The sequence below is a fragment of the Colletotrichum acutatum genome (assembly GCF_030867785.1).
Source record: "Colletotrichum acutatum strain CBS 112980 chromosome Unknown BDZ83scaffold_42, whole genome shotgun sequence".
Classification (NCBI taxonomy): domain Eukaryota; kingdom Fungi; phylum Ascomycota; class Sordariomycetes; order Glomerellales; family Glomerellaceae; genus Colletotrichum; species Colletotrichum acutatum.
In genome coordinates this window covers 169,589-197,096 of record NW_026849036.1, presented here as the reverse complement: position 1 = coordinate 197,096, position 27,508 = coordinate 169,589, and the positions used below count along the sequence as shown (strand labels likewise).

The 27,508-nt window shown below is 54.6% G+C and overlaps 7 protein-coding genes across 7 annotated transcripts; 4 read left to right on the top strand and 3 right to left on the bottom strand.

The window, feature by feature from the left end:
* Positions 1 to 17: 17 nt before the first annotated feature.
* On the top strand, positions 18 to 2,738 carry BDZ83DRAFT_576771 (pectate lyase superfamily protein-domain-containing protein; the record flags this gene model as incomplete). The annotated part of the gene is made up of 5 exons (XM_060504949.1): positions 18 to 309; positions 409 to 821; positions 935 to 1,643; positions 1,697 to 2,258; positions 2,348 to 2,738. The coding sequence occupies 5 exons, from the start codon at positions 18 to 20 to the stop codon at positions 2,736 to 2,738; spliced, it is 2,367 nt and encodes a 788-aa protein (XP_060365435.1).
* A 2,455-nt stretch (positions 2,739 to 5,193) lies between these two features.
* BDZ83DRAFT_719266 (SCP-2 sterol transfer family protein) lies at positions 5,194 to 5,716 on the top strand (the record flags this gene model as incomplete). The annotated part of the gene is made up of 3 exons (XM_060512160.1): positions 5,194 to 5,209; positions 5,290 to 5,490; positions 5,553 to 5,716. 3 exons carry the CDS (start codon positions 5,194 to 5,196, stop codon positions 5,714 to 5,716), a joined length of 381 nt encoding a protein of 126 aa, XP_060365434.1.
* A 1,736-nt stretch (positions 5,717 to 7,452) lies between these two features.
* On the top strand, positions 7,453 to 10,986 carry BDZ83DRAFT_576741 (uncharacterized protein; the record flags this gene model as incomplete). Its single annotated transcript, XM_060504944.1, has 1 exon — positions 7,453 to 10,986. One exon carries the CDS (start codon positions 7,453 to 7,455, stop codon positions 10,984 to 10,986), a length of 3,534 nt encoding a protein of 1,177 aa, XP_060365433.1.
* A 2,246-nt stretch (positions 10,987 to 13,232) lies between these two features.
* On the bottom strand, positions 13,233 to 17,753 carry BDZ83DRAFT_651401 (uncharacterized protein; the record flags this gene model as incomplete). The annotated part of the gene is made up of 1 exon (XM_060510451.1): positions 13,233 to 17,753. One exon carries the CDS (start codon positions 17,751 to 17,753, stop codon positions 13,233 to 13,235), a length of 4,521 nt encoding a protein of 1,506 aa, XP_060365432.1.
* Positions 17,754 to 18,205: 452 nt separating this feature from the next.
* Positions 18,206 to 19,484, bottom strand: BDZ83DRAFT_306341 (uncharacterized protein). The gene has a single exon (XM_060502283.1). The coding sequence runs from the start codon at positions 19,160 to 19,162 to the stop codon at positions 18,425 to 18,427; it is 738 nt and encodes a 245-aa protein (XP_060365431.1). The 5' UTR covers positions 19,163 to 19,484; the 3' UTR covers positions 18,206 to 18,424.
* A 960-nt stretch (positions 19,485 to 20,444) lies between these two features.
* BDZ83DRAFT_619990 (Sec1 family protein) lies at positions 20,445 to 23,379 on the top strand. The gene is made up of 3 exons (XM_060508170.1): positions 20,445 to 21,028; positions 21,078 to 22,307; positions 22,378 to 23,379. The coding sequence occupies exons 1-3, from the start codon at positions 20,796 to 20,798 to the stop codon at positions 23,012 to 23,014; spliced, it is 2,100 nt and encodes a 699-aa protein (XP_060365430.1). The 5' UTR covers positions 20,445 to 20,795; the 3' UTR covers positions 23,015 to 23,379.
* Positions 23,380 to 23,982: 603 nt separating this feature from the next.
* On the bottom strand, positions 23,983 to 26,874 carry BDZ83DRAFT_576631 (chitin synthase I; the record flags this gene model as incomplete). Its single annotated transcript, XM_060504934.1, has 4 exons — positions 23,983 to 24,700; positions 24,754 to 25,498; positions 25,557 to 26,589; positions 26,647 to 26,874. 4 exons carry the CDS (start codon positions 26,872 to 26,874, stop codon positions 23,983 to 23,985), a joined length of 2,724 nt encoding a protein of 907 aa, XP_060365429.1.
* Positions 26,875 to 27,508: the final 634 nt, after the last annotated feature.

The following is a 27,508-nucleotide window of genomic DNA, read 5'->3' as shown; positions in this document are numbered from 1 at the left end:
CAGAGCTGTTTTTCATAATGAAGCTGCTCCCCCTACTCGCCCTCCTGGGCATCGGGGCCGCCCACCCGCACCAGCAGCACCCCCACGATGCCGCGCATGCCGCCGCTGTCCTGGATTCGAGACAACAAACGTGCTCCGGCCCCGTGGAGAGTAACCCCTCCACCTGGTGGCGCGCCGCCATCGGACACAACGGCACGGCGCCGACGAGCACGGACTCGACGTACCAGTACTACCGGACGGCGGTCCAGTACGGTGCCGATAACACGGGCGTCCAGGACTCGTCCGACGCCTTCAACTTTGCCATTGAAGGTATGTATATATTCTACCTTTACCTCATACTTTGATACGCGTACACTCACCTCAGTCCTTGGGGGATTCAAAATTATGTAACTGACAAACGTACAATAGCATGGAGCCGCACGGGTAACACCGTAACAACCCGTCCAGCCTACATCTACGTCCCGCCGGGCCGGTACCGCATCAAGAAGCCGATCCAGATGCTCGTGACGACGTACCTCGTCGGCGACGCCCTGAACCCGCCCGTGCTCATCGCCGATCCGGCGCTCGGCGAGCAACCCGTGATCAACGGGTACGACTCCCACCAGGGCGACGGGTCCGCGACCAAGAACTTTTACATGGCGGTGCGGAATCTGGTGATTGACACCACCGAGATTGGCACCGGCGTCGCGGCCGTCGGGATGGACTGGAGCGTGTCGCAGGGGTGCTCGTTGACGAACGTCAAAGTGCGCATGCCGAATTTCTCGAGCCATGTTGGTGTCACTATGGCGCAGGGCGGTTCTGGGATTTTGATCAGCGATTGTGTAAGTTCCCTCTCCGTCTCTGTCTCTTGTTTCTCTCGCTGTTAGTAGCTCTTCCCTCGACTTGAGGTGATGAACCCCTGGAGTCTATGCAAAATGACTGACGATATGCCCAGCAATTCGAAGGCGGCGCCATTGGCATCAAAGTCAACGGCCAGCAATACCAATTCAAGAACCTCTCCTTCAACGGCTGCAATGTCGGCATCTCCGTCGACCACGTCTTTGTCGCCGTCGTCCAGGGCGCCACCTTTGCCAACTGCAACTTTGGCATCGACATGGGGCGCAACACGGCGGGCATGGTCTCCGTCGTCGACTCCAGGGTGGAATCCTCCTGCAACGCCGGCGTCAACAACCTCGTGACGGGCTACGGCCAAAATTCCTTGGTCCTCGATAACTTCCAGGTCGGCGGCGACACCACCGCGGCCGTCAAGTCTGCGAGCGACGGGTCGACGCTGCGCAAGGAGTCCGTGGCGGCCGGGCAGACGTGGGTCATGGGATACGTCAACTCGAACAACCTGCAAAAGGGGACGGTGTACCCCATCGACCGGCCCGCTGCGCTGGTTTCGGGAGATCGGTACTTCACCGCGCCGCTGCCGCAGTATGAAAAGTATGCGCTGGATCAGTTTGTGAGTTTGAAGGGTGATGCGCAGTACCCCGTGTACGGCGACAACAGCCACAATGACGGGCCGAACATCAACGCCATTTTGCAAAAATACAAGGGGTGCAAGATCATCTTTGTGCCGCAGGGTATCTACCGCACCGAGGAGACGATCTACGTGCCCCCCGGAACAAGACTGGTCGGTGAGACGCTCAGTATCATCAACGGTAGGCCATCCCATAACCTCTGTAGTCTCCGACTTCGATTTCTGACCTGAGAGTAGGCAATGGATCAAAGTTTTGGAACCCGGACGACCCTCAGCCTATTCTCAAGGTCGGCAACCCCGGCGAGACGGGCGTCGCCCAAATCACCGACGTCACGGTCGAGGTAGCCGACGTCCTCCAGGGCGCGACTCTAGTCCAAATCAACATGGCCGGCGCGCGGCCCGGCGACGTCGGCATCTGGAGCAGCGTCTTCCGCGTTGGCGGCACGAAGCACTCGCTCACCAACACAAACTGCGGCGGCGAGGACCCGGGCGCGTGCAAGGCCGCCTTTGCGCTCATGCACGTCACCTCCACGGCGAGCGCGTACCTCGAGAATGTGTGGGGCTGGGTAGCGGACCACTCGCTCGACGGCGGCGCCGCGCAGAACATTGCCGTCGGCAGGGGCGCGCTCATCGAGAGCACCAAGCCCACGTGGCTGGTGGGGACGAGCTTCGAGCACTGTGTCTTGTATCAGTATAATCTCCACAACGCCCAGAATGTGTACGTCAGCCTGGAGCAGACGGAGTCTGCGTATTGGCAGGGTGAGGGGACTCCCCAGAGAGCGCCCAGCCCGTGGTCGTGAGTTAACCCCTGCCGTAACCCACGGCTTCATGCCGTTGGTTCACAATGTGTCGATATTCTGGATTGCTAACTCTCTTCAAACGCAGCGTAAAGCCAGCTTTTGGCGACCCGGATTTCAGCAACTGCGCGGCTCAGGGACAGGCCAACAATGACCGGTGCTATCGGTCGTGGGGCCACTACATGACGGGCAGCTCCAAGGTGGTGATCCACGGCTCCGCGCTGTGGGTGTTCTTCAACAAGATGAACGACAACAAGTGGCAGAACGCGCAGTGCGAGAACACGGGCGGCAATTGCATGACCAACCAGGCCTACGCCGACGGCGCGAAGTCGATGTACTGGTTCGGCCTGAGCTCCAAGAGCACCACCGCGCTGCTGTATGACCAGACGGGGGGCGTCATCTGGGAGGTGTTTGCGAGCGACAACACTGGCGGTTGGGGAGGCGTTCTTGCCGCGTATCTCCGGGATTCGGCAGCTTGAAGGTCTGGGGAAAGCTGAGTGGTGTCTTTTGGTATAAGTGAGACTTCATGTGTATATTAGGACGAGGACGTAGATTTCGAGTTTTAAGTCCAAGACAAGATGCCCAGAGGCCAACGTTTCTTGCGTATGTTGGAACTCAGCTGCACCTAGAGTGGATGTAAAAGGGACTATGACGAGTATTAACAAATGAAGGCCACAATGTGTCCAAGGCCCATCAACTCGCCGTGTAGACCAACACATGTGATCGCAGATCAGATGACTTAGTGAGCAGGCTTTTGCTGAGCGTACGTCGTCCGCTACAGCTCGAGATCGCTCTCCAAGCAGACGAGCGGTGACAGGAGTGCTGCTTGACAGTGCAAACATTGTCAACATGTTACTTGTCTCTCCCCACATCAATAATTTTGTTCGTCCAAGTGAACTTCACAGTGCTATCCGATCCAGCTGGTGGACTCGGCAACCGTTGCGAACATGGCGGTACAACTTACACGTTGCGGAGAAAGATCTTGAACGCGTAAACGGGATGCTAAAGATGACTCGCCGCGGCTTTATCGACCGTCGAAAGTTTGGTCGCTAGCGTAGCATGGACTTGGACCTTTCTGGCAAATGTGGTTTAGCCAACGGATCTGCATCGGGAGGTCATAGTATGGACGGCTCTTCCTGAAGTTCAGACAGGGGTTTGCATGCTGTGGCACCAATGGGCGAAGGAGGCACGCTTCGACGCAGCACGTTGGTAGTATATCCGTACAAACAGGACTCAAAACCGGGGTCGGACGAACTGCCAAACTCTCGAAACGTTGATCAACCCGTGCCGTGCGAGGTCTTTTAGCCTCTTTGGATGGTGACTTTGAGCCGAGGTCCCCTTTTGTGCCTGGATCTTGGTGCATGGCTGGGGCGATTGTTATCATGCACGCTGCATGGGGCTCACCGCACTCGGACTCGTTCTCGTCGGTTCTGCCCAATTTGGTGCAGGGGATTCTGGGGTGTTACCCCAATTTGACTTCCCTCGGCTCCTGTCAGATTGATGAGGAAGACAGAAAGCTTGGGACGAATGTTGGAGATCTGCAGCGACTGACTGGCCATCAACGAGAAAGGTCGCAATCAGAGATCGTGGCGAACCATCGGAAAGCAAAGCATTAATTGTGTCCGAATGCGGAAAGCGATTCGGGTGTCGTGTAAGATCGTCTGAAGCTTGTTTCGGGGAGAACTGAACCATCGAGTCGGGATGTGTTGCCTTGTGTGTATGTGCTGTCTTGTTTTGGACCTTTGATCGACCTTGATCAACTCTTCTTTCCCTCGTGTTTTCCTTTGGAGCCTCGGTCCCTGCGAGACATGACGAACGCTAGCTGGAGCACAGCGAAGGACGGAGATTGTTCCCTGCGGCGTGTAGGCTGTAGCTGGCATGTAACCGGTAAGGCGCTCAAGGCAGTCGTTAGCCAGGGCCGGCATCAGATCCATGGAATTAGGTAATGGGGCCAGCGTCTTCATGGATCATTTTCACTGTCCAGCGCCGGTAGCAGGTATGAGGACTTGAAGCATGCTGCGGCGTCGAAGTCGTGCAACACGGGTGTGGGCGTGGGCCTCGCAGGTTGGAACGAAAGAAAGCCTTCTGTGGCGCTGTGGCTGGGGCACACTGTCCACAGTTCGTGATTCGGTATCCGTATCGATGATGGGTATTCTAGAACCCAACTGACAAGGTCGATGATGAGAGGTAAAGAACGAGTGGCTGCGCTTGAAGTGTGTCCCGTCGTGGCAGCGCCTGTGCTCGGTTCGGTTGTGGCCGCCTGCCGTCCGTGAAACCCTCATGATGGAAAGTTCAGTAAGGTAAGGTAGGTGAGGTACGGATACCTCGAAGGTCGAAGTAACCATAAATGACGAAACGAAGTATCCACGAGTCTCCGTTGGTGCTACCGCGGTGCGTTTCTCCAGCGGTCCAATGCGCCAGTCGGCCCCAATGAAATGGAACTGGCATGAAGCGTGCGGGAGTGGAAGATGAATTCCCCCAACTTCCAAGGGTAGAATATGTGCAGGGGTGCGATGCATATGGCTGCACCTGGCTGGGGTCAGGTACGGAATACGGTTAGGTGGACCATGGGGAACAGCGATCCACTATTCCAGCAGTGAGCAATGAGGACACGCGCGGGCACATGACGCCCTGCCGTGTGCTAAATCGCCGAGGTTCACATGCGACGACTGAGCGTCATTGCTGCGCTGCGCTTAGCCAAGTAGCTTTCCATCACTCCGCCTCCGTTCCTCTCTGTTTCTTTATTCCTCCGTCCGACGACCCCAACCTCCGACGCACGGCTTACCGTTGACACCTTTTTCTTCACTACTTAAACTATCCCAAGTCCCTTCCCCCACGTTTCGGCAATCTTTTCGCGATCTATCACATCCAACTGTCAATAATATATACCATTTCGACTCAATCTATACCGAATATCTCTATCCTACAATCATAATGGGTCTCACCAACGGTACGTTGTTCTTCCAATAGGATGTCTCGGTCTCGGTCTCAATCGCACCCAGCAAGCTGACTCTGGCTGCTTTCCTCTAGACAAGTTCCCCTCCTCGGCCGCCTTCGACGCCATCAACGATGCGCTTGGCTCCAGCGAGCCCGACCGCAAGGACGCCATCAAGCAGGGCAATGCTATCTTCGCCTTCACCTTGAAGAACTCTGCCGGCGAGACCGACAGCTGGCACATCGACCTCAAGGAGAAGGGCGTGGTCGCCAAGGGCACCGGCGAGAAGCCCACCGGTATGTCATCCGCGCGCGGGGTGCTTTCATCGCCGGTAGAATCCGTACTAACACCTTTTCAGTCACCCTCTCTCTGTCCGACGCCGACTTTGGCAACCTCGTCCAGGGCAAGGCCAACGCCCAGAAGCTTTTCATGTCCGGCAAGCTCAAGATCAAGGGCGACGTCATGAAGGCTACCAGGATGGAGCCCATCCTAAAGAAGGCCCAGTCCAAGGCCAAGTTGTAAATGTGTGTCGCAATGGATATTGCGTTGTCGGTAATACCCTGTACCATAACCTACCAGTCGGGCCATTAAGTAGTGCTGGCTCTGGATGCACGCCAAACGTAGCGTTGCCGTAGGAAATGAGACTATGATCAATTAATGAGCGCCTTGAGCGTAATTCGTTGCTGTGAAGCTGACAAGGTTCTCCATTTGAAAAGTTGCCGGAAAATCGGCAGTGTAAGCTTGTCAGTTTATTCGCGACGTTGTACGCCATGGGGAAAAGCATGTGAAAGCGTCTGAGAACGACTATCGTGGCAGGACATCTAAGAACGAGAGAATCTCTCGTTCTTGGGACTAAAATCATGTACATGCCCCCGAAAGAAAGCAGGCGATACTTTAAGAATAACAGGCTTTTTCAAACGGACGTCCGATGAGCTTCATATATAATGATTGTTTCCGTGACTTCGACCGCAATGTTAACGGTGCTGGACCTCAGATGGTGGGAATCTCCGAGTATTGCCGCCCCGAGTCAGGAGGCCCATTTGGGGTCGGAGCACCGGCGCCGCCATCTTCACGTGCACTCTGCGCTCCGGCCGTGGTGAGCCGGATCTAACCAACAGTTGATTGGATGCGATTAACCGTACGGAGATGAAGCTTGCGATGACTAGTCGATTCCCTTTACATTCATACGCATGACTTCAAGAGTGCCAGCGAGTAGAGTTGACTGAATTCAGATAGGACCACCCGAGCTACAGGGTCTTGGCACTCGTGAGTGTCTCGTGAGCGAGGCTGCCGTCCGGTTTGGGGAACTGTGTTCCCCTGGTTTCAGTGTCGCAGTCGCACCAGCCAGACATACGTCTCTTTGTGCAGACGCAAAAGGGTCAGGAGTGCAGCAGATTTGAAAAGGTGTGTTGCACTCAAGCTGCACACCCGTGTCGTCTGGTTGGAAATAGCGTGAGCTGACTCAGCAGACTCGAGGAAAACGCCTGGGCCAGCAAATGCTCCGTCGTAACTGCCTTAGTTAGGTTCATTGAGAAGGTACCACTGGGAAGGTACATCGTGCTACTCGTAGCTTCCATTCGTTCGACTGGTTGAAAGTTGGAGGATCGTGACGCGGGACCTGAGGAAAGACCGGGTCCTGGGGAACGCCCTAGGAAAAATTCCAAGCGCCGACCACCAACCAGAAGCGCCCAGTCGCTGTCGCAGTTGCACCTGCCACTTCCTTTGCACTTTAGGTATACGCAACTTGCGACCAATTGAAGGCGGTGACGCTGGCCTGAGGTTGAGTGACGGCAGAAAACTGACCCACTCTTTCCCTACCGTGCTCGCGCCCCCCTGCACTGAGGTGTGGCCTGGTTTTTTTCCCAATAGCTGGCCCCGTCACCCGTCGCCCGGTCGAGCCACACCAAAAATCATCTTGCACCAAAATCTTCCTGTGCTTCTGCAAGCCAGACTACCATCAAAGGCGTGTTCGATGCGCTGTTCAGCATCACTTTCTTGATCGCTGCGCCATCGCGTTTTGTTGCTGTCGAAGCTTCAGCCATCATTGAGTGTTTTTTTCATCCAATCGCATCTACCCTTTAGCAGTTACTTCTCGCAGTTGCGCCTGCTTTCCTTTCCTCGCCCGCCTAGCTTTGTCTACGAATCCTGCGTGAATCGAGACGCGACTCTCCCTCCGACACCGAGTCGACCGGCGCAAACTTCATCACCAACGACTAATTATAATCCCGAAACCGATTCTTTGGTCGTCGCACATCATCATGGACCAAAGAAATAGCACCCCGCGGCCTCGCCCGTCGCTCAAATTCGCGAACCGGAGCTACCAAGCTTCGCCTCTGAACCCGAACAAGCGACTCGGCACCCCCAAGACTGCTCCATCGCAGAGAATCCTGAACCGCGACCCCATGCCATCCAGCAACCTCAACGCGAGCACCATCTCCACCGCGAGCAATCTCTTTCGCTCCTCTACTCTGAGCGCAAGCTCCAATACTACCCCCTTCGCTCCGAGCTTGCCCGCGAGCACCGCCAAGAAGGTCTTCGCGCCCGGCGCGACTCCGGCTTCTCAAAAGGTCTATCGAGAGAACATCGCCCAGGCGACCCCTCGCGGCATGGCAACCAAGTCGACCTCGGCCGATCTCTTTCAGATGCGCATCCCCTCCCCGCCTCCCGAACTGTCTGGCGAAGTCCTCGCGCGAGATATCCCCCCTGAGCTCGAAGCCAAGGGTACGGTGTACGCCGACCAGTACCTCAGCCACCTGGTTCCGGCCGAGTACGACGACTTGCAGCGCCGTCAGCTATTCTGCGTTCTCGATCTTCGCCGCCTGAAATACGCCGCCAACGAGATCTTCACCAAGAAGGATTGGAAGCTCAACATTATGAATTTTGCAAAGGAATTCGAAAAGAGCCGGAGCTTGATTATGCTCAGATATGGCTTGTACGAGTTTAAGAATGTCAAGCCCTCAGAGGAGGTTTTGAAGAAGTGGAGGTCCGCACACGGGTTGCCTGAACCCGAGGAGGAAGCTGCGGATGCCAGCCCATCCAGGCAGACTACCCGTTCCAAGCGCAAGGCTGAAGACCAGTTGACTCCCAAGGACGCGGCCCTTTCTTCCGCTTCCCCCAATAAGAATAACAAGAGGCGCCTTGTAGATAGAGAGGAAGACGAGCCGGCGACGCCGGCTACGGTCAAGAACAAGAGAAAGGTAACTGTCGAGGATGAGTCGGATGAGAACCAGCCCAGCAAATTGCAGAAGTCCATCTCAACGCCCTCAGCTACCAAGAGCATGTTCGAAAAGATTGCCAACAACCAAGGTCCTTCTTCGACGCCCAAGGCCGCTCCCGCCCCTGCTCCCGCCCCCAAGGCTCCGGAGACCAAGCCCAGCAGCCTCTTCGGAGCACCACCCAAGGCCACTAACAACGATCTGTCGCGCTCCGTATTCGAGAAGCAGCTCAAGCCTGCCCAGGCATCCAACATCTTCGGTTACCTGTCTGATGCTAGTTCGGCAAAGAACAGCGGTGTGGAGGCCGACGCAGAGAGTGAGACTGATTCCGATGACGAGGCGGAACCCAGCGTTGCCGCTAGTGGTGGTGCCGAAACGCCGTTGGGCCAGCCGGCCTCCAACCTCTTTGGTGCTAAGAAGCCCCTTTTCTCTGCTGGCGCCGCGACTGCTCCTTCCAGCACTTCGTCCGACGCCCGGGAGACTACTCCCTCCGGAACTAAGAGTCTGTTCGACCGCGTGACTAAGGGCAACAATGGACAGCCTCTCCGTGCGGACTCGGCTGAGCCGGCCCCGGCCCCGGAGAAGCCAGCTTTTGCCCCGGCCAAGGAGGCTACTCCGGCCCCGGTCAATGCTACCTGGAACCCTAACTCGCCGATCAAGTTCAATGCCAACCCTGCGCCTAGCAATGGACTTTTCGGTGCGTCCACAAACGGATCGAGCTCCATTTTCGGTGCTAAGCCTGCCGCTCCTGCATCCAACTTGTTCGGCGCCCCGAAGCAAGATGAGAAGCCCAAGGCCGAGAAGCGGTCTGCTCCCGAGGAGGACCAGGGCGCGGAGTCCGACAAGGAGAACGACTCGCAGCGCCCTTCCAAGTCCCCCTTTGGCGGCTTCTCCGGATTCCAGTCGAAGCCGTTCGAGGCGCCCAAGAAGGATGAGGCAGCTCCTAAGCCGGCCGCTGCTCCGACTTTCGCGTTCGGTGCCTCTGCTCCCAAGGCGGAAGAGCCCAAGCCTGCCGCCCCAGCTTCAAATCTCTTTGGTTCCCAAGACAAGCCTGCGGGGTCTGTCATGCAGTCATCGACCCTCTTTGGCGGCAGCAAGCCTCAGGAGACTCCCGCCGCCGAACCGGCTAAGCCCCTCTTCGGCGCCGGCACATCAAGCACTTCGACTCCTTTCCAGTCGAACCCTCTCTTCGGTGCCCAGCCACCCGCGCCGAGCACCTCCAACCTTTTCGGTGCAAAGCCCAGTGACGAGGGTTCCAAGGCTCCGCAGTTCGCTCCCGCGCCCGCTGCGGCTCCTGCCTTCAGCTTCGGCGCCAGCAAGCCTACGGAATCCGCTGGGTCTCCCTTCGGTGGTAGTCCCATGAAGCAGGATGGCCCGCCGGCGAAGAGACAGTTCAACGCACCCGCTCCCTCCGCCGCGGCTGCACCATCTGGTGGCATGTTCAACTTTGGTGGATCCCAGAGCGCAGCCCCAGTTAACTCCTTCGGTGGCGCTGCGCCTACGCCTCAGACAAACGGTGGCTCCAGCGGCCCTCCCAGCTTCGGCTCCGGCGGTGGTTCATCCTTCACCTTCAGCGCCGGCGGCGGCGGCACGAGCTTCAACAACCCCTTCGCGTCTGCTAACGGCGGCGGCTCAGGCTCTGCTCCCGCGCCTTCGGCCGGCGGCATGTTCAACTTCGGTGGTGGTGGATCTTCCGCCCCCTCGAGCAGCTCCACGCCATTCCAGTTTGGCGGTGGCTCGTCTGCGCCTGCACCTGCGGCGGCAAGCAGCAGCCCCTTCCAGTTTGGAGGCGGCGCTCCCACTCAGCCTGCTGCCCCTGCTGCCTCGACTCCCACCTTTACCTTCGGTGCCGCTAATGGATCTGCCAGTGCTCAGGCACCTGCGTCTCAGAAGCCGCTATTCGGAGCCTCAACCCCAGCGCCTACGAGCAACCTCTTTGGCGGTGCCAAGCCTGCCCAGCCTCCCTCTGGTGGTATGTTCGGTAACCTGAACCCCCCCGCGGGTGCCTCTACCACTGGCACCAACTCACCCTTTAACTTTGGTGGTGCCTCCAGCCTAGCTACGACTCCTGCCACTGGCACTCCCGAGCCGACTGCGGAAGCCGACAAGGCCGCTGGTGGTGAAGGCGACGATGCTGATGGCATGCCTCACGAGCAGCTCAAGCTTACTGAGGGTGGCCCTGGCGAGGAAGACGAGGAAATCCTCCACGACGTTCGAGCCAAGATTATGAAGTTCATTCCGGCCGGATCCGAAGAAGACAAGGACAGCGGCGATGAGAAGCCCAAGAACAAGAGCCCTTGGTCAACCAAGGGTGTGGGCCCGTTCCGTATCCTGAAGCACAAGAACACGGGCGCGGTTCGCATGCTGCTGCGCGCGGAGCCTCGCGGGCACGTCGTGCTCAACCGCACCGTTCTGCCTGCTGAGACTTACAAGGCGGACAAGAAGTACGTCAAGCTCACGACCTCGAACGAGACGGGTAGCGGCCTCGAGACCTGGATGGTCCAAGTCAAGACGGAGGACTTTGCCAAGGCGCTGGCAAGCGCCCTGGAGACCCACAAGTCTGCCAACGCCAAATGAGGCCAATGATGGAAACGCAATGAAAAGGATTATGGAAGAATGCCAAAGCATGTGTTTTTGTTTTTCATCCTCCGTTTTTTGGTCTGAGTTTATACTAGACGGAGAGAGAGTATGTATGTTGCGTGTGTCTGTTTGTGACGGACACACATGTGATGGGAGTGTTGGGGTTTCGCGTAGCGACACAAAAAAGAAAGGTAAGGCATAGCATTGCTCTTTTGGCTCGGCGTTGGGACACAACTTTTGTTATTTTGGTTTTATTTTTCTTCTTCACTCGTTTCCTCTCGAGGTTGCCGGGGATTAGGTGCACTCCGTATTCGCATTGAGAGGGCGGATTTGTGAGGATTGAGAGAGAGGGAGGAGGATCCGAATAAAAAGTACAGTTGTAGAAGTCACATTGGGAGGAATAGGGGAATTGTAGTACATTATCAAGGAAATTGTGTACCCTGACTTGTGGCTTTGGTTCCCCGTGCTTGCTGTGAAGTTTAGGGATTGTATGTTGTTGCCCAAAGTTGATTCTATTCGATTATCAGCTTTGAAGACTGCTCTCCCTAGAAGTTTAAGACTTGAAAATCTGGTTCTCGTTGATGGTGACGGAGAAAAGTAGCCAGTATGGCCGTAGATCAAGAGCTCTCCGTCGTCAAGAAAAGGCGCGTAAGCTACCTGAGAAATATAACTCCAAGCGGCTGACATTACTGATTTCTCATCTTTGTTTTCTTCCTTCCTTCTCTGGGTCTATTGATTCCCTTTAAGCCTTTATGTTCTACGAGTTGGGCAGCGAACAAGCCGCGAGTCTTCCGGGGAGCGTCGTAGGGAATCGCCGGTTCGGGTGAGGACTCTGGACGGACTGGTCAGGTTTGGTAGGAGGTTTTCTCCACCCTTGGCGAATAGGCAATGCTCAATAGCTTCACGATAAAAGCTCATACTTTGTATCGTCCGTCTGGCGTGAGATCTGATAAGAGTTGGGATAAGTCTGGCGGGTGGGACCTTAACCTTAGAGTAGGTGAGGTGAGATGTTATACTTCGTTCATTGTATGTTTGTGGACCTCCGGGTACTTCCTAGCTCAATGACTCTTCTCCGAGATACAAGAAAAGAACACATGCCTTGCTTGGGGAGTTTACAACAGGACAACCTTTCGAGGTATTTTTATACTAGACGGCAGGCCCCGCTGTGGAATTGTTTCTAAGCAAGAGAGCCAAAGGCAGGTAAGTACCTTCAGCGGTCTTTTTTTCCTAGGTTCTTTTCCCGAGAACGCGAATCCAGTATCGCAGTGATATTGAAAACTACGAATCTCGAGCCACGACATAATTGTAAGCATGTTGGCTCTTGAAACTTGTCTCTAGCGTAGTGAATTTGTCTACATCTTGGTTATGGGCTTTGAAACAGGCAGCACGACGGCGCGGAGGAGTCGTAGCTAAATGACAGAAAGTTTATAATTGTGGTTTCCTGTCTCCTTCTACCTAGAATTGATCGAAAAGGCAAATAGAAAAAAAAAGGGGGGGGGGGGGAAGCAACAAAACATCAATTCCGTCTCAAGGCCTATCTCTACGTCATCGACCCCCTACTTCCGTGTAAAACCGTGGAGGAAACCAAAGGACATAACCCAGGTGACACGAACTCACTTTACCGAATCCATCTCAACAATATCTCTCATCCTCAGCCACCCTTTGCTCGTGAAGCAATGGAACCAGCTCTGAAGAGATGTTTTAGGGGAGGGGGGGGGCAAGCCGCAACAAACGCCAAACAAGTCTCCTATCACTAAAATTTCACATCCACTTCATTCATACAAGGCACAGCTAATGTTCGAGGTGTCGTCGTTTTGGACAATTGAGGGTAACTAGTGTACAAAGGTGGTGTTTGGCCAGGTCCAGTAGACACAGGCGAAGCGGTGCATGAAAATTTGCGCGCGACACAATGATCATCTTTAAACCCCCCCTCCAGTCCTTTTATGCATATTTCCTCAAGACCTATCCCTGTTTCCATGATCCACGATTTCGTTGATGCAAATGCTAGACCCCAGTTCCTGATGATGCTATGCCGAATAACAAGAAGAAAACATTCCTCTGCCCTGCCACATTTCCTGGGCTGTCTCTGTTCCCCAACCTTCGTTTCATGAGACAAGCCCGAGTCCCCGTTTCGCCTCCCACGGTCGGCGAGCATTATAACAAAAGAAAGTCCAGGGGTTCCTGTTCCCCAGATCCAGCCAAGTGTGACTAGAATGTACATGGTTCGCATGGCGTTTGCGGAATTAGTTGTCGTGCCTGAAAGTGCACTTCTCGCCTCTAGCGCACTTGCCCTGCTGCCAAAAGCTGCATGGCTTGGTCCCGATGAGTGCCCGATTGACAGGGCGATGGGGAGCGAGCGTGGCGCCTCCAGGGGCGTTGCCCTTGCGATTCTTGCCCTGCTTGCCACCCTTCCCTTCGCGATCACGGTCACGGCCGCGTTCCCTATCCCGCTCGCGTCCACCTTGATGCTCGAACTCGTCTCTAGTGTCCCGATCGCTGTAGTCCACAAGCTGGCGCTGAAGGTGGGGTGGAGGCTTATACGAGTTCGCGTCATGCTCAGGAGGGGACTGTGGAGCGGCTGGCGGAGGCGGTGCTTGCTGCTGATGCTGCTGGGGCTGTTGCTGAAGCTGTGCGAGCATCATCAGCTGCTGGTACCCAGTGTCTGATGGGTTCAGCCCATATGCGTTGTCTTGCGATGCCGGTTGCTGTTGAGCCATCTGGGCGAGCATCGCTTGAAGCTGGGATTCCTGTGTAGGCTGTGCCGCTGGAGCCGGGGTAGGTGCTACTTGAGCTGGTTGCTGAGGTTGCCCACCCTGCAGCATGGCCATGTACTGTGCGTACTGTTGCTGTTGCTGATAATAAGCTGCCCACTGCTGCTCTTGGGTTTCAGATGCAGCGGGTTGTTGAGTCTGGGCCTCGTTCTGAGGCGCGTTATGAGCTGTATCCTCTGCCTCCTTCCTGGCTCTTGCCGTAAGGTCCTTCTGGTATCCGGCCCACCACTCCCTTGTTCTTTCCGGGTCATTTGCCAAGTATGCTGGTGGACTAGTCGCCGGGTATGGCAGTCCTCTCAACGTCTCAGCCGCATCCTCGACCTGGTCGGCGGCTGCTTGGACGCTTGGATCCGGATAGTCATAGCGTCGATGAGTCTGTGGGGCAGCCGAATTGAATGGGTTGGCATCTCGCCAGGTCTTCACCTCGTCGGAAGTGAGAATGCTGTGAACTTTGTCGTCGAAGGGTATCGCCGGAATAGGCTGCATCTCCACTGCGGGAGGGATAATCGGCTGCGCGTTCTCCTTTGGCGGTGTCATGTTATACGGTTCGGGCTCTACGGCTGGGGCAATTGGCTTGAGGTTGCCCAAAATCGAGTTGAGCTTTGCGCCGGGGTCGTCCTTGGCATCAAGGCGCTTGCGGGCATAGTATTGTGCCGCTTCCCAACCGAACGTCTGTGTCTCCTTCCAGCGCTTGTGGATCTCATCGTACTTCGGCTCACCCTGAGGCAGCTGATAAACTTTGCCCTCGGAATCGCTCGCGACTGTCGCAGACTCAGGGGCTGGAGACTTGGGTGTAGGCGGAATGTCGGCAATGTCCATATAGGTGACCATGAGCTCCTTCTTCTCCCGCTCCTCTATGGCTTTCTGTTCCTCTGTGTGGAAAGTCAGGTTACCACCACGAGTGACGTAAGACTTGTTGCGAATGTCTTCGGGGATTCCAGACAGGTCGGTGAGGGCAGGCATGGCCCAAGGCTTCTCTGGCAACTCGTCCTCCTCGTCATCATCCTCATTGTAATTGCGCTGCTTGAGCATCATTCCCTCGGATCGGTCATCCGCCGCGTCCTTGGTCATGTTATCCTCGCCTTCTGCGACCTCTTTAGTGAAAATACGGATCTCCACGAGCTCCTCAGGAGGCTTGAAGCTGACACGGAGATGGCGGCGGGCCTCTTTGCGAAGTCGCTTTGCCTTCTGTTCAGGCGTCTCCGAGATATCTTTCTTGCTCGAATCCTTCGCCTGTGTCGAGGGGCCGTCCGGCTTAGGCGCGGTGATGGAGTCGAGGAGAGAAGCAATGCTGGACAAAGAGGAGCCGCTGGACACAGCAGCCTTGACAGCAGACACCCTCGACTCGGGCTTAACCGCCGACGCTGCTGGCTTCTTGTCGACATCCATAGGCGTGGCTGTGTTAAGTCCTTCGGATTTCGAAGGCTCACCCTTGGGAGCGTCCCTTGTCACAACTGGCTTAGGTGCCCGAATTTTGCTGGCCAGGGTAGTCGCTTGTACTGGTCGCTTTGCACCAGCACCAAACTTGGATTGCAGAGTTCCGGCCACCGGCTTGGCACCGATTTTGCTACCTAGCACGCCGCCTGTTGTTGACTCCACGGCTATCTTCTTGGTAATGCGAGAATCGGTTTCCTCATCCCGGACTCTCTTAGCAGGAGAGCCATCAATAGGCTTAGCGACCGGTTTGGTGACTTTGCTGACAGGAGCAGCCGACGTTGTCTTCTTGATCTCGACCCCATTGGCTGTCTCTGTATCTTTCTTAATCCTCGACGCTATCGTACGGACCAATTCCTTGACCTCAGCATCGCCTTTGTCAGCAAGGCGCTTCCGCACGTTCTCAAAATTGACAGCTTCTGTAACTTTCTTGAACATGCTGATGTTTGACATGAATCGAAGAAGAGCCTTAGGCAGAGGCCCGCTGAAATCACCAGCCTTTATGGCGCCTATCAACATGTTGACCAGACTCAGAATGCCCTTCTGATGACCGCCAAAGTTCTCCAGTACGGCCTCATCGCCGTGCTTAGCTGCCGCTTCGCAGACTCGAGTGAAGGTCTCCTTCTTGACGTCGAGCTTTTTGTTCCACTCTGAAATCTCCTTCTCAGGCTTCTTCTCCTTTGTTGCTTGATCGAGCTCCTGCTTCAAACGGTTCGTCTCCGATCTCAGCTTAATGAAGAACTCACCCAGAGACTGAACGGCGCCAGCAATGAGCGCATTCGTTCTGGTCGCGGAGGGATCAATGTAGACAATGCCGAGGATGTCCCAAACAGCACCTTCAATAGGATCTGCGGGTCGCTTCTCAGGACGAATGGGTTTCTTTCGCTCTTCTTCCTCTTCCTTTCGAGCTTTTCTCTGGGCTTTGGATTTGGCGGCCTCGTCGGCCTTGAGCTGCTCCTGGAAGGCGAAAGGGTAGTCGGCGTACTTAGGCCGCCGAAGGCCCAAGTTCGTCATCTCACGTTGATATTGCTCGATGAGGGGTTTTGCTTCCGTCTCGCGGTCGTCCGGCTTTCCGACAAAGTTAGGGGACGGCTTGTAATTTTCCATGAATCTCCCTTGAATCTCGCATGGGAGATCGGGGCGAAGTTCGGGCAAGATACGTCTGCCATTTGGCGACGGCAAAGCAACTAGAGGGGCGAGTCGGTCGTAACTCTTGGGCGGGATTAACTTGGCTGAGCCAGTAGCAACAAGAAACGAAGCTCCTGGGATGGGAGGGAACTGCTTTTTGGATGTGGCGTTGCGTTTCTTAAATTGTGCCAGGAGAGACAATTCTTCCTCGGTGCTGGAAGGCAGGACCAGTGTTTCTCCATCTTCTCCCTTTTTAACGGTCGCATCGCCAGGGGAATCGGCTTGTTCAGGTTCAGGCTCCTTCTTGACGACACGCTTGCGCTTCTTCTGCGGCGCCGGCTCAGGTTGGAGTGCAGGGTCGATGATAGGCGTTCCAGGTTGAGAAGCTGGTGCTGCAGCGATGAGCTGCGGTTGTGATGGCTGCAACGGCTGTTGATGGTTGTGCTGCTGCGGCTGCGGCTGTTGTGGCTGGAGTTGACGAGCCGGTGCCGGTGAAGGGACTGGCTTGGCCTGGTGTATGGGCTGTTGTTGCTGGGCTTGCGGAGATTGCTGAGGTCCCGAGTCCTGACCTGGCATCTGCCTTGCAGCAACGGGCTGAAAAGGTGATCTTGCTACAGGCTGAGCATAAGACATTTGCTGAGGGACAAACTTGCTCTGCTGGTATTGCGGCGGTTGGGTTTGCTGGAAAGATGGCGGGGGCGTCTGAGTAGAAAAGCCCTGGCTGTTTTGTTGGCGAGGGGGCTGCCCCTGAAAGGGATGAGGTGATTGAGAAAAGACTCTCTCAGGCTGGGCCTGATGTTGTTGAGGTGATGGAACATAGCCCTGAGGAGCGGGTGAGAAAGACTGGGGAACAGAGTCGAAGCGCTGCTGTAGCTGCGCCTGAGACTGGTGGCCATGCTGAGGCATGAGTTGAGCCTCGGCATATTGAGGAACGTTTCCATTGAACAGCTGATTGGGCTGACCGTTATATTGGAATTGTTGTTGTGTGAAATCAGGAGTATGGCTGTGGTTGAGGTTGTCGATGTTGGCGTTGTTAAAATCAGCCTTGCTCGGCTGGCCGTATAAGTCTTGGGGGTATTCACTTAGACTAGCCAAAGGGTCTTCTTGGCCAGCGTCTGTGTATGCAGTGTCAAGCGAGAATTGGCCATGGCCGTTATGGAAGTTGCCGTGGTTCAACGTTGACATGCCGTTGTGGTCGTTGGCTACGACGGCATGCCCTTGATGTGGTGAAGCATAGAGATTATTCTCGTTGGTGTTGCCTCCTCCCCGTGGCGCAAGTTGTGGAAAAGCATTTTGGTTGGGAATTTGATGCTGCCAATTTTGGGAGGCATCGAACTGGTTGGGTCCATCAGGGAATGCATAGGAGCCCGACCACATATTATTGTGGCCTTGAGCAGATCCCGCCTGGCCATTTTGCTGCCAGTTCTGCATTATATCGGCCTCTTCCTCCGTTATGGGAGAAGACGCACTGAGAGACGATGAAGTTTAGGAAATCCTCATGCAATCATTGGTGGAGAGCACTGCACAGCTGGAGCCAATTAGCATCTGTCCGATGGAGGTGCACTACTTTTGGCACGCCTTCTAGCTTGACGGTGCAGCAGGGTGATCAGACGAGCGAGGGAAGAAAACTCGACGCTGATTGGGGACTGCCAGGGATGAAAGCGTTTGGGGTATGGGAAAAGAAACTCCTTCAAGAGGTGGGGTGGAGATAAGAGTTTGGAGGAAGTTAAGGTTCGTTGGGTGGGATCAAATCCTCAAAGGTACTTCTCGCAGCCAAAATGCTGTCGAGGAACATGAAGTGGAGAAGAACGGGGGTCGGACCGGTTAATTGCCGGCCGTGGACTTGCAGCTTACCTTGATGTGGCAGTGGGTGAGGATGGAATGCACTAGTCTAAATGCGTCGAAGCGGCAGGGATTGTGGTGTGGTGAATGCGCCGAAGACACAGAATTGTGATGGTAGGGGAATGATGGAGGGCGATCGTGTTGTCTCTTGCCTGGAGAGGACTGTAAAAGTTGGTTAGCAATCAGGAACGGCATGGGTATGGCAAGACTGTGTGTGTGGTTTGTGTATGGAGTGTTGATATGAGATTGACATGTAGAAGTTACGATTTTTCTCTCTCGACCACTTGGTCTATAGTAAAATCGTTTGACGCTTTGGTGCCTGTGGAAGGCGCAGTTGATGGAATCCTGGAAGAGCGAGCGGTGCTGGAGGAGAAGCCAACTCCCGAGGAGCACTTAGAGAAGCTGGGAAGGTCGCTCTCTTGCAAAGCTGGAGATGGAGGGCATTGAAGTGTCTGTTGAAAATTTTCCTGGGTTGCGTGATTGATGGATGATGGACGCTTGATTGATTTGCAGTGGAAATTGACTCCGCGCCGGGGGATGATTGATTTGGCTTCAAAGGCAGACGTTCTTCTCTCAGTGCTCCTGTTTTCCAGTGTGGTTTGTCTGTCTCCTAGCCGACGGCGAGTGGTGAAGGCGAGCTGAGTTGAGGTGGCCAGAAGGTGTTGGGTGGTCCCTTGTTTCCAGTGGGCTACATCCAGCCGACCGTTCGCTGTGGTGGAGGTCCAAGGCCCGAGACAGCGCGCTTCGAGGGGGGAAGGGTCAGATGCACTGCCCGTAGACCCGCCCTCTGCACCCAATCCAATATTCCGTCTGTCTGCAACTTGCGCAGCAAGTCTTGAATGGCGATGTCGAATTGAGTGAGTTTGATGGGCGCGAAGCTGAAGGTGTGGAGGATGAAAGCCACGCTTCGCAGCGCCGACAAGTATCCCTGAGAGGAACTGAGTCGTCTGAATTGCCCATTCTGCTTGCTCTTGGCCTTCATGTATCCCTTTTTGCATGGTGGATGTACCAACCGATGCCCGCCGCGCCGCGGAACAAGGCGTTCTGCTTTGCAAAACATTTTAAACATGAGGTTTACTCGTGTCCTTGTCCACATTTCCACGCGCGGAGTGTCTGCGTCTGCCCCTGATCTGTTCCGACTTTGCAAATTTATCGCTGCACAAGTCCAGTGCGGGTTGAGTTCGAACGCCAAAGCTTCATCAAGAATTTTCACTCAAACAAACATTGCCATGTCTGCGTCTCCTTTGAGGAGTGGATGGTGACCGAATGATGTTGATAGGAATCCCGCTCATCATGATGGCGGTATGTTGGACAGATGAGTGGTGATTTGGGGGAAGGGATTGAGTAGCGTGGGAAAGGGGACAAATGTGAGGTTGGCTTGGGGGAAGAAGTGTATCATACCCTGCAGTTCTTGTCTCTCTCTGTTCAACGCGACTTATCTTGCCTTCTGAGAAGAGCTGGCTTCGCGACCTTAACGTGGTTCGCAGCGTGGATTGATGAAGGTCGCGCAGATTACAACATGACCGTCGACTGCCCCAAGAGAAGAGCGAGCGCAGACAGTCACAAAAAAAGAAGGGAACGAAATGGAACGATCGCCGTAAATCTAGCAGGCGACAATCAACCAGGCAAGTTAAGTGCCTGATGCCGCCTTCAAAAGTTCCGGAAAATAAAGATCCAGAGTCGCTCAGAGTTGTCGCTAGAGGCCCTTCCGACGCGTCTTCCTGTCGATTATTTTCCGTGCGGTTGGCGATGACTTGTGCTGATGGTGAAGGAGGAAGAAGCGGGATGAGTTGTCGTTGCGGAGGAGGAAAAGCTGGTCATTGTTTCGCAGTGGCCAGTCCAAAGGGAGGCGGGAAGGTCACTTTGTGGCCGCACTTTTTAGGCATGACTGACTGCGAGGTGGGTCTGAGCCAGAAGGGGCCAACACTTTCCAAGTCGGAAGGGGCCACGGACGGACCTGACTTGCCTTCGCTGTGACTGGACAGGGCCCCGTGCCTTCCCAGTTCCGCGCTGCACCTTTTTAGCCACAGGCTTTTATCGGCAGCTGCGCAACTCAGTTCGCCGGGCCCACTCTAGAGTACCTAGGTACTCTAGGTCCAAGTAGGCACGTAGGTAAGCACGTACTTGTAAGGTACGGTAGAGGCCTGGCTCTCACCTCACCGCCCAGGACCGTCGGATCACGGAGGCTCAGTATTGCCGTCCCATGACATCGTGCGGTAGCACGGGCAAGTACCAAGGTATCCACTCCAGCACAAGCACAGGGCAGGTTGGCGGAATCATCCAGGAAATGTGGCTAGACGGCACTTTGAGGACACCGATGCTGGAGCCGTGTACGTACCTCTGTCTGTCGCAACAGCAAGACCTCAACCTCGATTGCACAACGCGACCACGGAGAGCGATTGATTGAAAGGCGCAGCATACACGTTTGATAGCAATATCCAGTTCTGGCCTACAATTTTTCTTAACCCATCAACACCCCTCCTGCAGCAGCAACAGCTCTCCCAAGCTAGCTAGAGCTGCAAAGCTCCCCCACCATCGGCATGGCAGCGAAGGGCCACTCACTGCGCGATCGCCAGATCTGTACGTCGCATAACCTGTTGCGCCCATGTTCTATAGAGAACTTTGGAGCTAATGAGAACTGAAGCCGCCTTAAAGAAGCTCCTCAGCCTGAACGACTCCTACTCGGATAACGACACCGAGAACACTCAAAACAACGGCGGCGCACTTGGACCGACGGGCGCAATCATCACCTCAGATGGCGACCCCCTGTGGAAGGTCCTGGTCTTCGATGACCTTGGCCGCGATGTCATCAGCAGTGTGCTCCGTGTCAGCGATCTGCGAGGGCTGGGAATCACGATGCACATGTATGTCTGCTTGCCTCAAGAGCCCGGTATCCTACTGACGTGAATCCAGGCACATTGGAGCATCAAGACATGCTATCCCCGACGTACCTGTCATCTACCTCCTCGAACCTACGGCGCAGAACCTCCAACACATCACTAGCGATCTCCAAATGGGCCTATACACTCCCGCATACCTGAACTTCTTGTCCTCCATTCCTCGACCGCTGCTTGAAGACTTTGCGGAGCAAACGATAACCGCCGGCACATCGGACAACATTGCCAGACTCATGGATCAGTATCTAAACTTCATCGTTGCCGAACCAGATCTTTTCAACCTGGGTATGCAGCGAGACCACACGTACTGGGCTCTAAACAGCGCAACGACGAACGACGAGGAGCTGGACAGGGTGGTAGACAGGATTGTCAGTGGCCTCTTCAGCGTCATCGTCACCATGGGTGTCATTCCCATTATCCGGTGCCCCAAGGGCGCTGCCGCGGAAATGATCTCTGCCAAGCTTGACCGAAAGCTTCGCGACCACATTCTCAATTCCAAAGAAAACCTCTTCTCTTCGAGCGCCCGTCCGGCGTCGGCAGGAACGCCACAGTCACGACCTGTCCTTATCATTCTCGACCGAAACGTCGATTTAATACCCATGCTTTCCCATTCTTGGACCTACCAGTCACTGGTCCACGATGTTTTGAATATGAAATTGAACCGAATCACGATAGAGACGCCCATAGACGAGAACAACCCTGCCAAGGGAAACACCAAGAAGGCTTACGACTTGACGGCGAGCGATTTCTTTTGGACCAAGAACGCGGCTGTACCGTTCCCTCAAGTAGCCGAGGATATCGACGCCGAATTGACGAGATACAAGGAGGACGCGGCGGCCGTCACCAAGAAGACAGGAGTGACAGACTTGGAAGACCTACAGAATGATACCAGCGCCAGCGCACAACACCTGAAGGCGGCCATTACCCTTCTGCCTGAACTTCGCGAGCGCAAGGCTGTGCTCGACATGCACATGAACATCTTGGCAGCGCTTCTGACCGGCATCAAGAACAGGCAACTCGACAACTTCTTCCAAGTCGAGGAGGGCGCCGCGAAGCAGACCAAGGCTCAAATACTGGAGCTCATCAAGGACAGTGCAAAGGGCGACGAGCCGGTTGACAAGCTCAGATTATTCGTCATCTGGTACCTTAGCACCGAACAAGACGTCAGCAGGGCAGAGTGGGAAGGCTTCGAGAAAGCCCTGACAGAGTGCGGCGCAGACACAACCTCTCTGCCGTACATCCGACAGTAAGTTCCTCCTGACGTGGCATTAATACTTTCTGCTCTGCTCTTTGACACTGACCCCCCGCCCTCACAGAGTCCGCGCCACCACCAAGATGACCCAGCTCACCACAATCTCCAACCCGACGACAAACCAGGCCGGCTCATCAGACATCTTTGGCCGCTTCTCTTCCATTTCCAACCGCCTCACCGACCGTCTGAAGGAAAGCGGCGTCCCTACTGGCCTGTCCTCAAACTTTGAGTCCCTCATTGGCGGCATCAAGAACTTCCTCCCCGCCAACCGCGACCTAACAATCACAAAGATTGTCGAGTCCATCATGGACCCCTCCACAGCCGCCAGCTCCGCCATCGCAAAGACGGAAAACTACCTCTACTTCGATCCCCGCTCCGCCAACGCCCGCGGCACTATGCCCCCACCCAGCGCCATCCGCGCCGGCGCCGGCGGGTCTTCGGCACCAGGTGGTCTCCCCGGCCAAGCCGCAGCCGGCACGGGCGCCAGCTTCGGCCAGCGTCGCCAGGGCTTCTCCGAGGCCGTGGTCTTCACCGTCGGCGGCGGCAGCATGGACGAGTACGGAAACTTGCAGGAGTGGGTCGAGCGGACGGGCGGCGACCGCGCGAGGAGGAGGGTGGTGTACGGCAGCACGGAGATTCTCAACGCCGACGAGTTTATCAAGCAGGAGCTCGAGAGGCTTGGCAAGGAGGTGGCCTCGTAGAGCGGCGGCGGTCATTATCACGGGATTTGAAAGTCACTTCATTGAAAGAGTCTGTTCCCTCCCATCGTCTCTCAATTCTCCGCCGCGCTGCGGCTGTACAAGTGTGAGAAGGTTTTCAAAAAAGCAGTAAATACGATTCCCAAATTGGTTCAATTATACACTTTTGACTGGTGACTTCTTTTGCTGTATAGAAGCCATCCGTCCCCATCTGCCTGAGATCCATGAAATAAATGAAAGCTTTACATGTTTGAACTTTGAGGGACAAGTAGTCGAGAAATATCCGTACCTAGACAGAAAGAATAACATGTTTTACTCAGACTTCTCAAGATCTATTGTCTATTCAAGCATACATGCATGCAATCACAACTTTTAAGCTTCATTGAAATATTGCGCATCCTCATAGCAGGTAAAAGGTTCAGTTTATTGTCTCATCATCATTTTTCTCAGAAATACTTGCCCTCGTCTACCTCAACCCGCCTCTCTAAACCACATGCACCTTCCCAAGAATGCCCTTCCCGCTACCCCGCCAAGAGGCGCCTCATCAAGGTTCATCACCGCCACCACCCGTCAAGGGCGGTGAAACCATGCTGAACCTCGAGAGACATGCAGAAGAATGAATAAGAAGAAAACTCCAATGAAGGCGGTCCCATGGTGATACCAGAGAACCCGAAACGCAACAAGAGACGGCGGGGGCGGGTAAGGGCGGGAAGAGAGAGGATAGACAGGGTTGAGCAAATACCGAAACGCATAGCAATAAAATAAAAAAGCAAAGTCATTAGAGTTACATCCAACCCCGTGATCGTACTCAAAACATGATGAAGGAGTTTAGAAACTCTCTCCAAAGTCGTGTTCGCCATCCACAAAGCCCTCTTCTCCAAAAGAAAGGGGTGGGTATAATGCTCACGAAACCAAAAGTCGTCAGAAAAGTAATCATCCCCGCTACACATAATGCTCGTATCTACCAGCAATCATACACCTCTGAACATACGGACCACGAGGAACCACATCGCGCCGATGAACTTGAATGACGAAAGACCTGCCACTGACCACAACACAACCGACATGTAGATGTTGGCACGGCCGTCCGTATCGTCAGTGCTACTGGCGGTGGGACTTATCCTCTCCAGGCCAGCGGCACTGAGGACGACGGCAGCAAGGCCAAAGTTGGAGATCATCCAGGCCAACACTACGACGGAACGGACACCACGGTAGTAGTCCATTTGAGCCTCGGCCTTTTGCGAGTCCGTAGGGGCCTTAACTTCTTGAACGAATTTGGCGCTAAAGACCTTGAGCTCGCGCTCGTATTGGGCGTTGAGGTCAGCCTCATCGGGAAGATCGGTCTTTCCTGAACCGTCCTTGGTGCTGACGGTGGGCAGCTTCTCGGCGCCGTCGTCACCCTTTGTACCCCATGAAATATCGTGGGTGTTGCAGAATGCGTAGACGTTGAGAATGTTGGTGTAGGTAGGCGTCAGAAGCATATACTGCGCAAATGAGGTGATCATGTGCCAGGGGTCGAACATGAGCAGCGAGGCGATCAACCAAATACCGTAAGTCGACATGACGGAAATGATGAGGGTGTAGAAAACCGGGTTCTTGAAGAGGTCGCTTACGTTGAAGCCGTTCGAATCGTTGACATCAGCGATAATAGCTTTGACAGCAATGAACACAGCGGCAAACAACAGGTAGCTACGAAGATGTTAGTAAGCTTGCCATCATATAGTCAGTCAGAATACACTCACATCATTATAAGCGCCCAGAAGTAAACCATCGTGATGTAGTAAGCACCGGAACCGGCTGGTCGGTTACCCATGGAGAGAACGAAACAAGTCATGAGTGAAATTCCGTAGAGCCAAGTAAAGACGACACCGAGGATCTCGCCGGTCCTACCAAGCAAGTTGTCCTCGCCCAAACTCGTCGTAAGAATCTTGAAGACCAGGAAGAAGTTACCAATGGCGAACCATGCGAAAATCATGTTAATCGTGTTGAAGACGAATTCGATGAAGAACATGAGCTTTCGCAGGATAGAGTGATCGGACCGGAAGAATTCGTAGAAGTGGGCAATGGCGTAGATGGCAGCGAAGAAGGAACCGTTCAACCAACGACGACGTTGGAGGACAAGCTCCGTAACGGTGTCCGGCACGTCAGTCTCGCCGGTAGCAGACTTAACGTACTGCAGAATCCAATGGCAGTTTCTCTTTGTGACGAGCTCGAAGCAGAGAATACGATCCTCGGCAAGGTACATATTCGATGTGAAGATACCAGCGCCGGCACCCTCAAGCTTCTCACCAGCAAAGTACTTCTCCAGTGGACCCTGGCCGTTCTTGTCGTTCTGCAGCGCAACGTAGCGGTAGGCTGAGAAAGCACCAGGCAACACGGAAATGAAGCCAAAGGCGGATTCCAGGGGCTTGTCAAGAATATTGCTCATCTTGTACTCAAAGTTCTGTGTCGCCACCAAGGGATTCAGGAGGTGCTTGCCGCCCGTGCCTACAAACCATCAGTTAGATATGTAAAAGCTAGGAGGAAATTTTTTCATCAAACGTACCCAACATGGCCTTGATTTCACCACAAGCGCCAGCGCACATGGGCTCCAGGTCGAAAGCCTTCCACAGGTGGTAAATGGAGTTTCCACCGGGCTTGGTACCGGCATCGATAAGAACACAGATGTTGGGATCAAGAACGCGGCCGAACGCCTGGAAGAACCATCTGTGGGAGTTGATCTTCTTTGAGTTCTTCTCCTTCAAGCAGAACAGCATTTGAACAGGCTGCTGCTTGGGGACCAGGGTGACAACATCGTTCTTGATCGTCATGCCGACTTGGGAGGTGTATTCGTAAATGTGAGCCGTGACATCCTTGCCGTTGACCTGTTGCTTCGCGATACCCTCCTGGTAGACACCCATACCAGCCAGAAGCGCTCTTGTTCTGGGGTTGATCTTGCCACGACCGTCGCTGACTACACAGACAACAATCTTCTTCCAGGCATCCTTGCCCCACGTCTTGCTCTCTTTCCGGCTGCACATGTACTCGACGTTCTTCAAGACACCAATCATTGTCCGGGCGAACAAGATTTCGTCCTCATTGTACATGGTGACGACAATAAAAAGCTCCGTATGTCTCGGCTTGGAGAAAAGCCTCTGTCTAAGTGTGAAGTTGTCGTCGTAGAAGAAGTTCGGGTCGCAAGTAGCGGCGGAATAGCGCATGTGGGTAAATTCGTCACGCTCACCGTGGGGAAGCTGGTTAAGCAGTCTTGGGGGCACGGGGCAGTCGAGAACCAAGTTTCCGCGGTACAACAAAACCTGCTTTACGGTCTTCCACCTCTTGATACCTCCTCCAGCTGGCTGTGGTGTCGGGTTGTCCTGGTATCCTCCATCGGTGGTCATAGTGTCCTGATGAGGCAGCATTGGCCTGTTGTCGTCATACTCGTTGTATCCAGTAGGTTGATCGTAAGGGTGTGCAGGATCGTGGGGTGAAGGCTCGTAAGACTGGTTGTAGTAGGCGTCATGATGCGCTTCCGGGTTGACACCGTAGTCGCCATGATTGACTGGTGTATCGTACCCGCTCAAGTTGCTAACAGAGTGCTATGTGCCAACGTTTATTAGTCCAGTTCCATATCAAGGGTCTTGGGCATTGCTTACTGCTGCGTTCAATTGTAATTGATCACTGGGAGTGCCGTAGCGGCCAGGTGCCATGGGGATATCAAGCTGAGAATGAGGACTGGGGCGTCCATACGGGTCGTCGACATGCTGAGGAGGAGGCTGGTGGTATCCTTGCTGTGCCTGGTTGTTGAATGGGTTATCCTCCAGCTGATAGCCATGCTGGGCCGGCTGGCCTGGCGAAGGCGTACGATGGTACCGGGGGTCCATCCGGTCGTTGTAGTAATCGTCGTCTATAGGAAGAGAAGGTTAGGTTGGCCGTCTACACAAACAAGTTGCCGTTTCTCGAGATTGGGATGTTAGGAAGGCAAGAAAGAGGTAGTTGTAGGAGAGGAAAAGAAGCTTGCGCCACGGAAGGTGCGTATTCGTACTTCTTGGATGTACGGATAGTATGCGCCGGACAAGCAAGCTCTTTGACAAAGACAGTGCGGTCAGGTACGGATGACGAGATGATTTGACCGAAGACCATACATAGGGTAGTAGAGGGTTGTTGGGGACAAATCAGGTCTTGGGCTTTTTGCGGGAGGGAGGAAGATGTGGGATGAATGACGCCAAGGGTCAATATCAGAAGGGGACCAAGTTACTTGCCTAAACGATTATACGACATGGTTGCGATGGTACGGGGGGTCAATCACAGGAACCAGTGTCTGATGTTTGTGGCCAGGAGAGTCCGTGGGTGGATATGAATATGGATCGGGAAGACGATTCGCGTCCCTCGGGGAGAGCGGGATGCTGCTTCTTGGGAGGCCGGCGGCGTTGTTGGCAGTGCTGCGGATGCGCCGTGCTATGCAGACTTGGTTCTTGGCCAGTCAGAGACGTTGTATCCGTAGGCGTTAGGTAGATT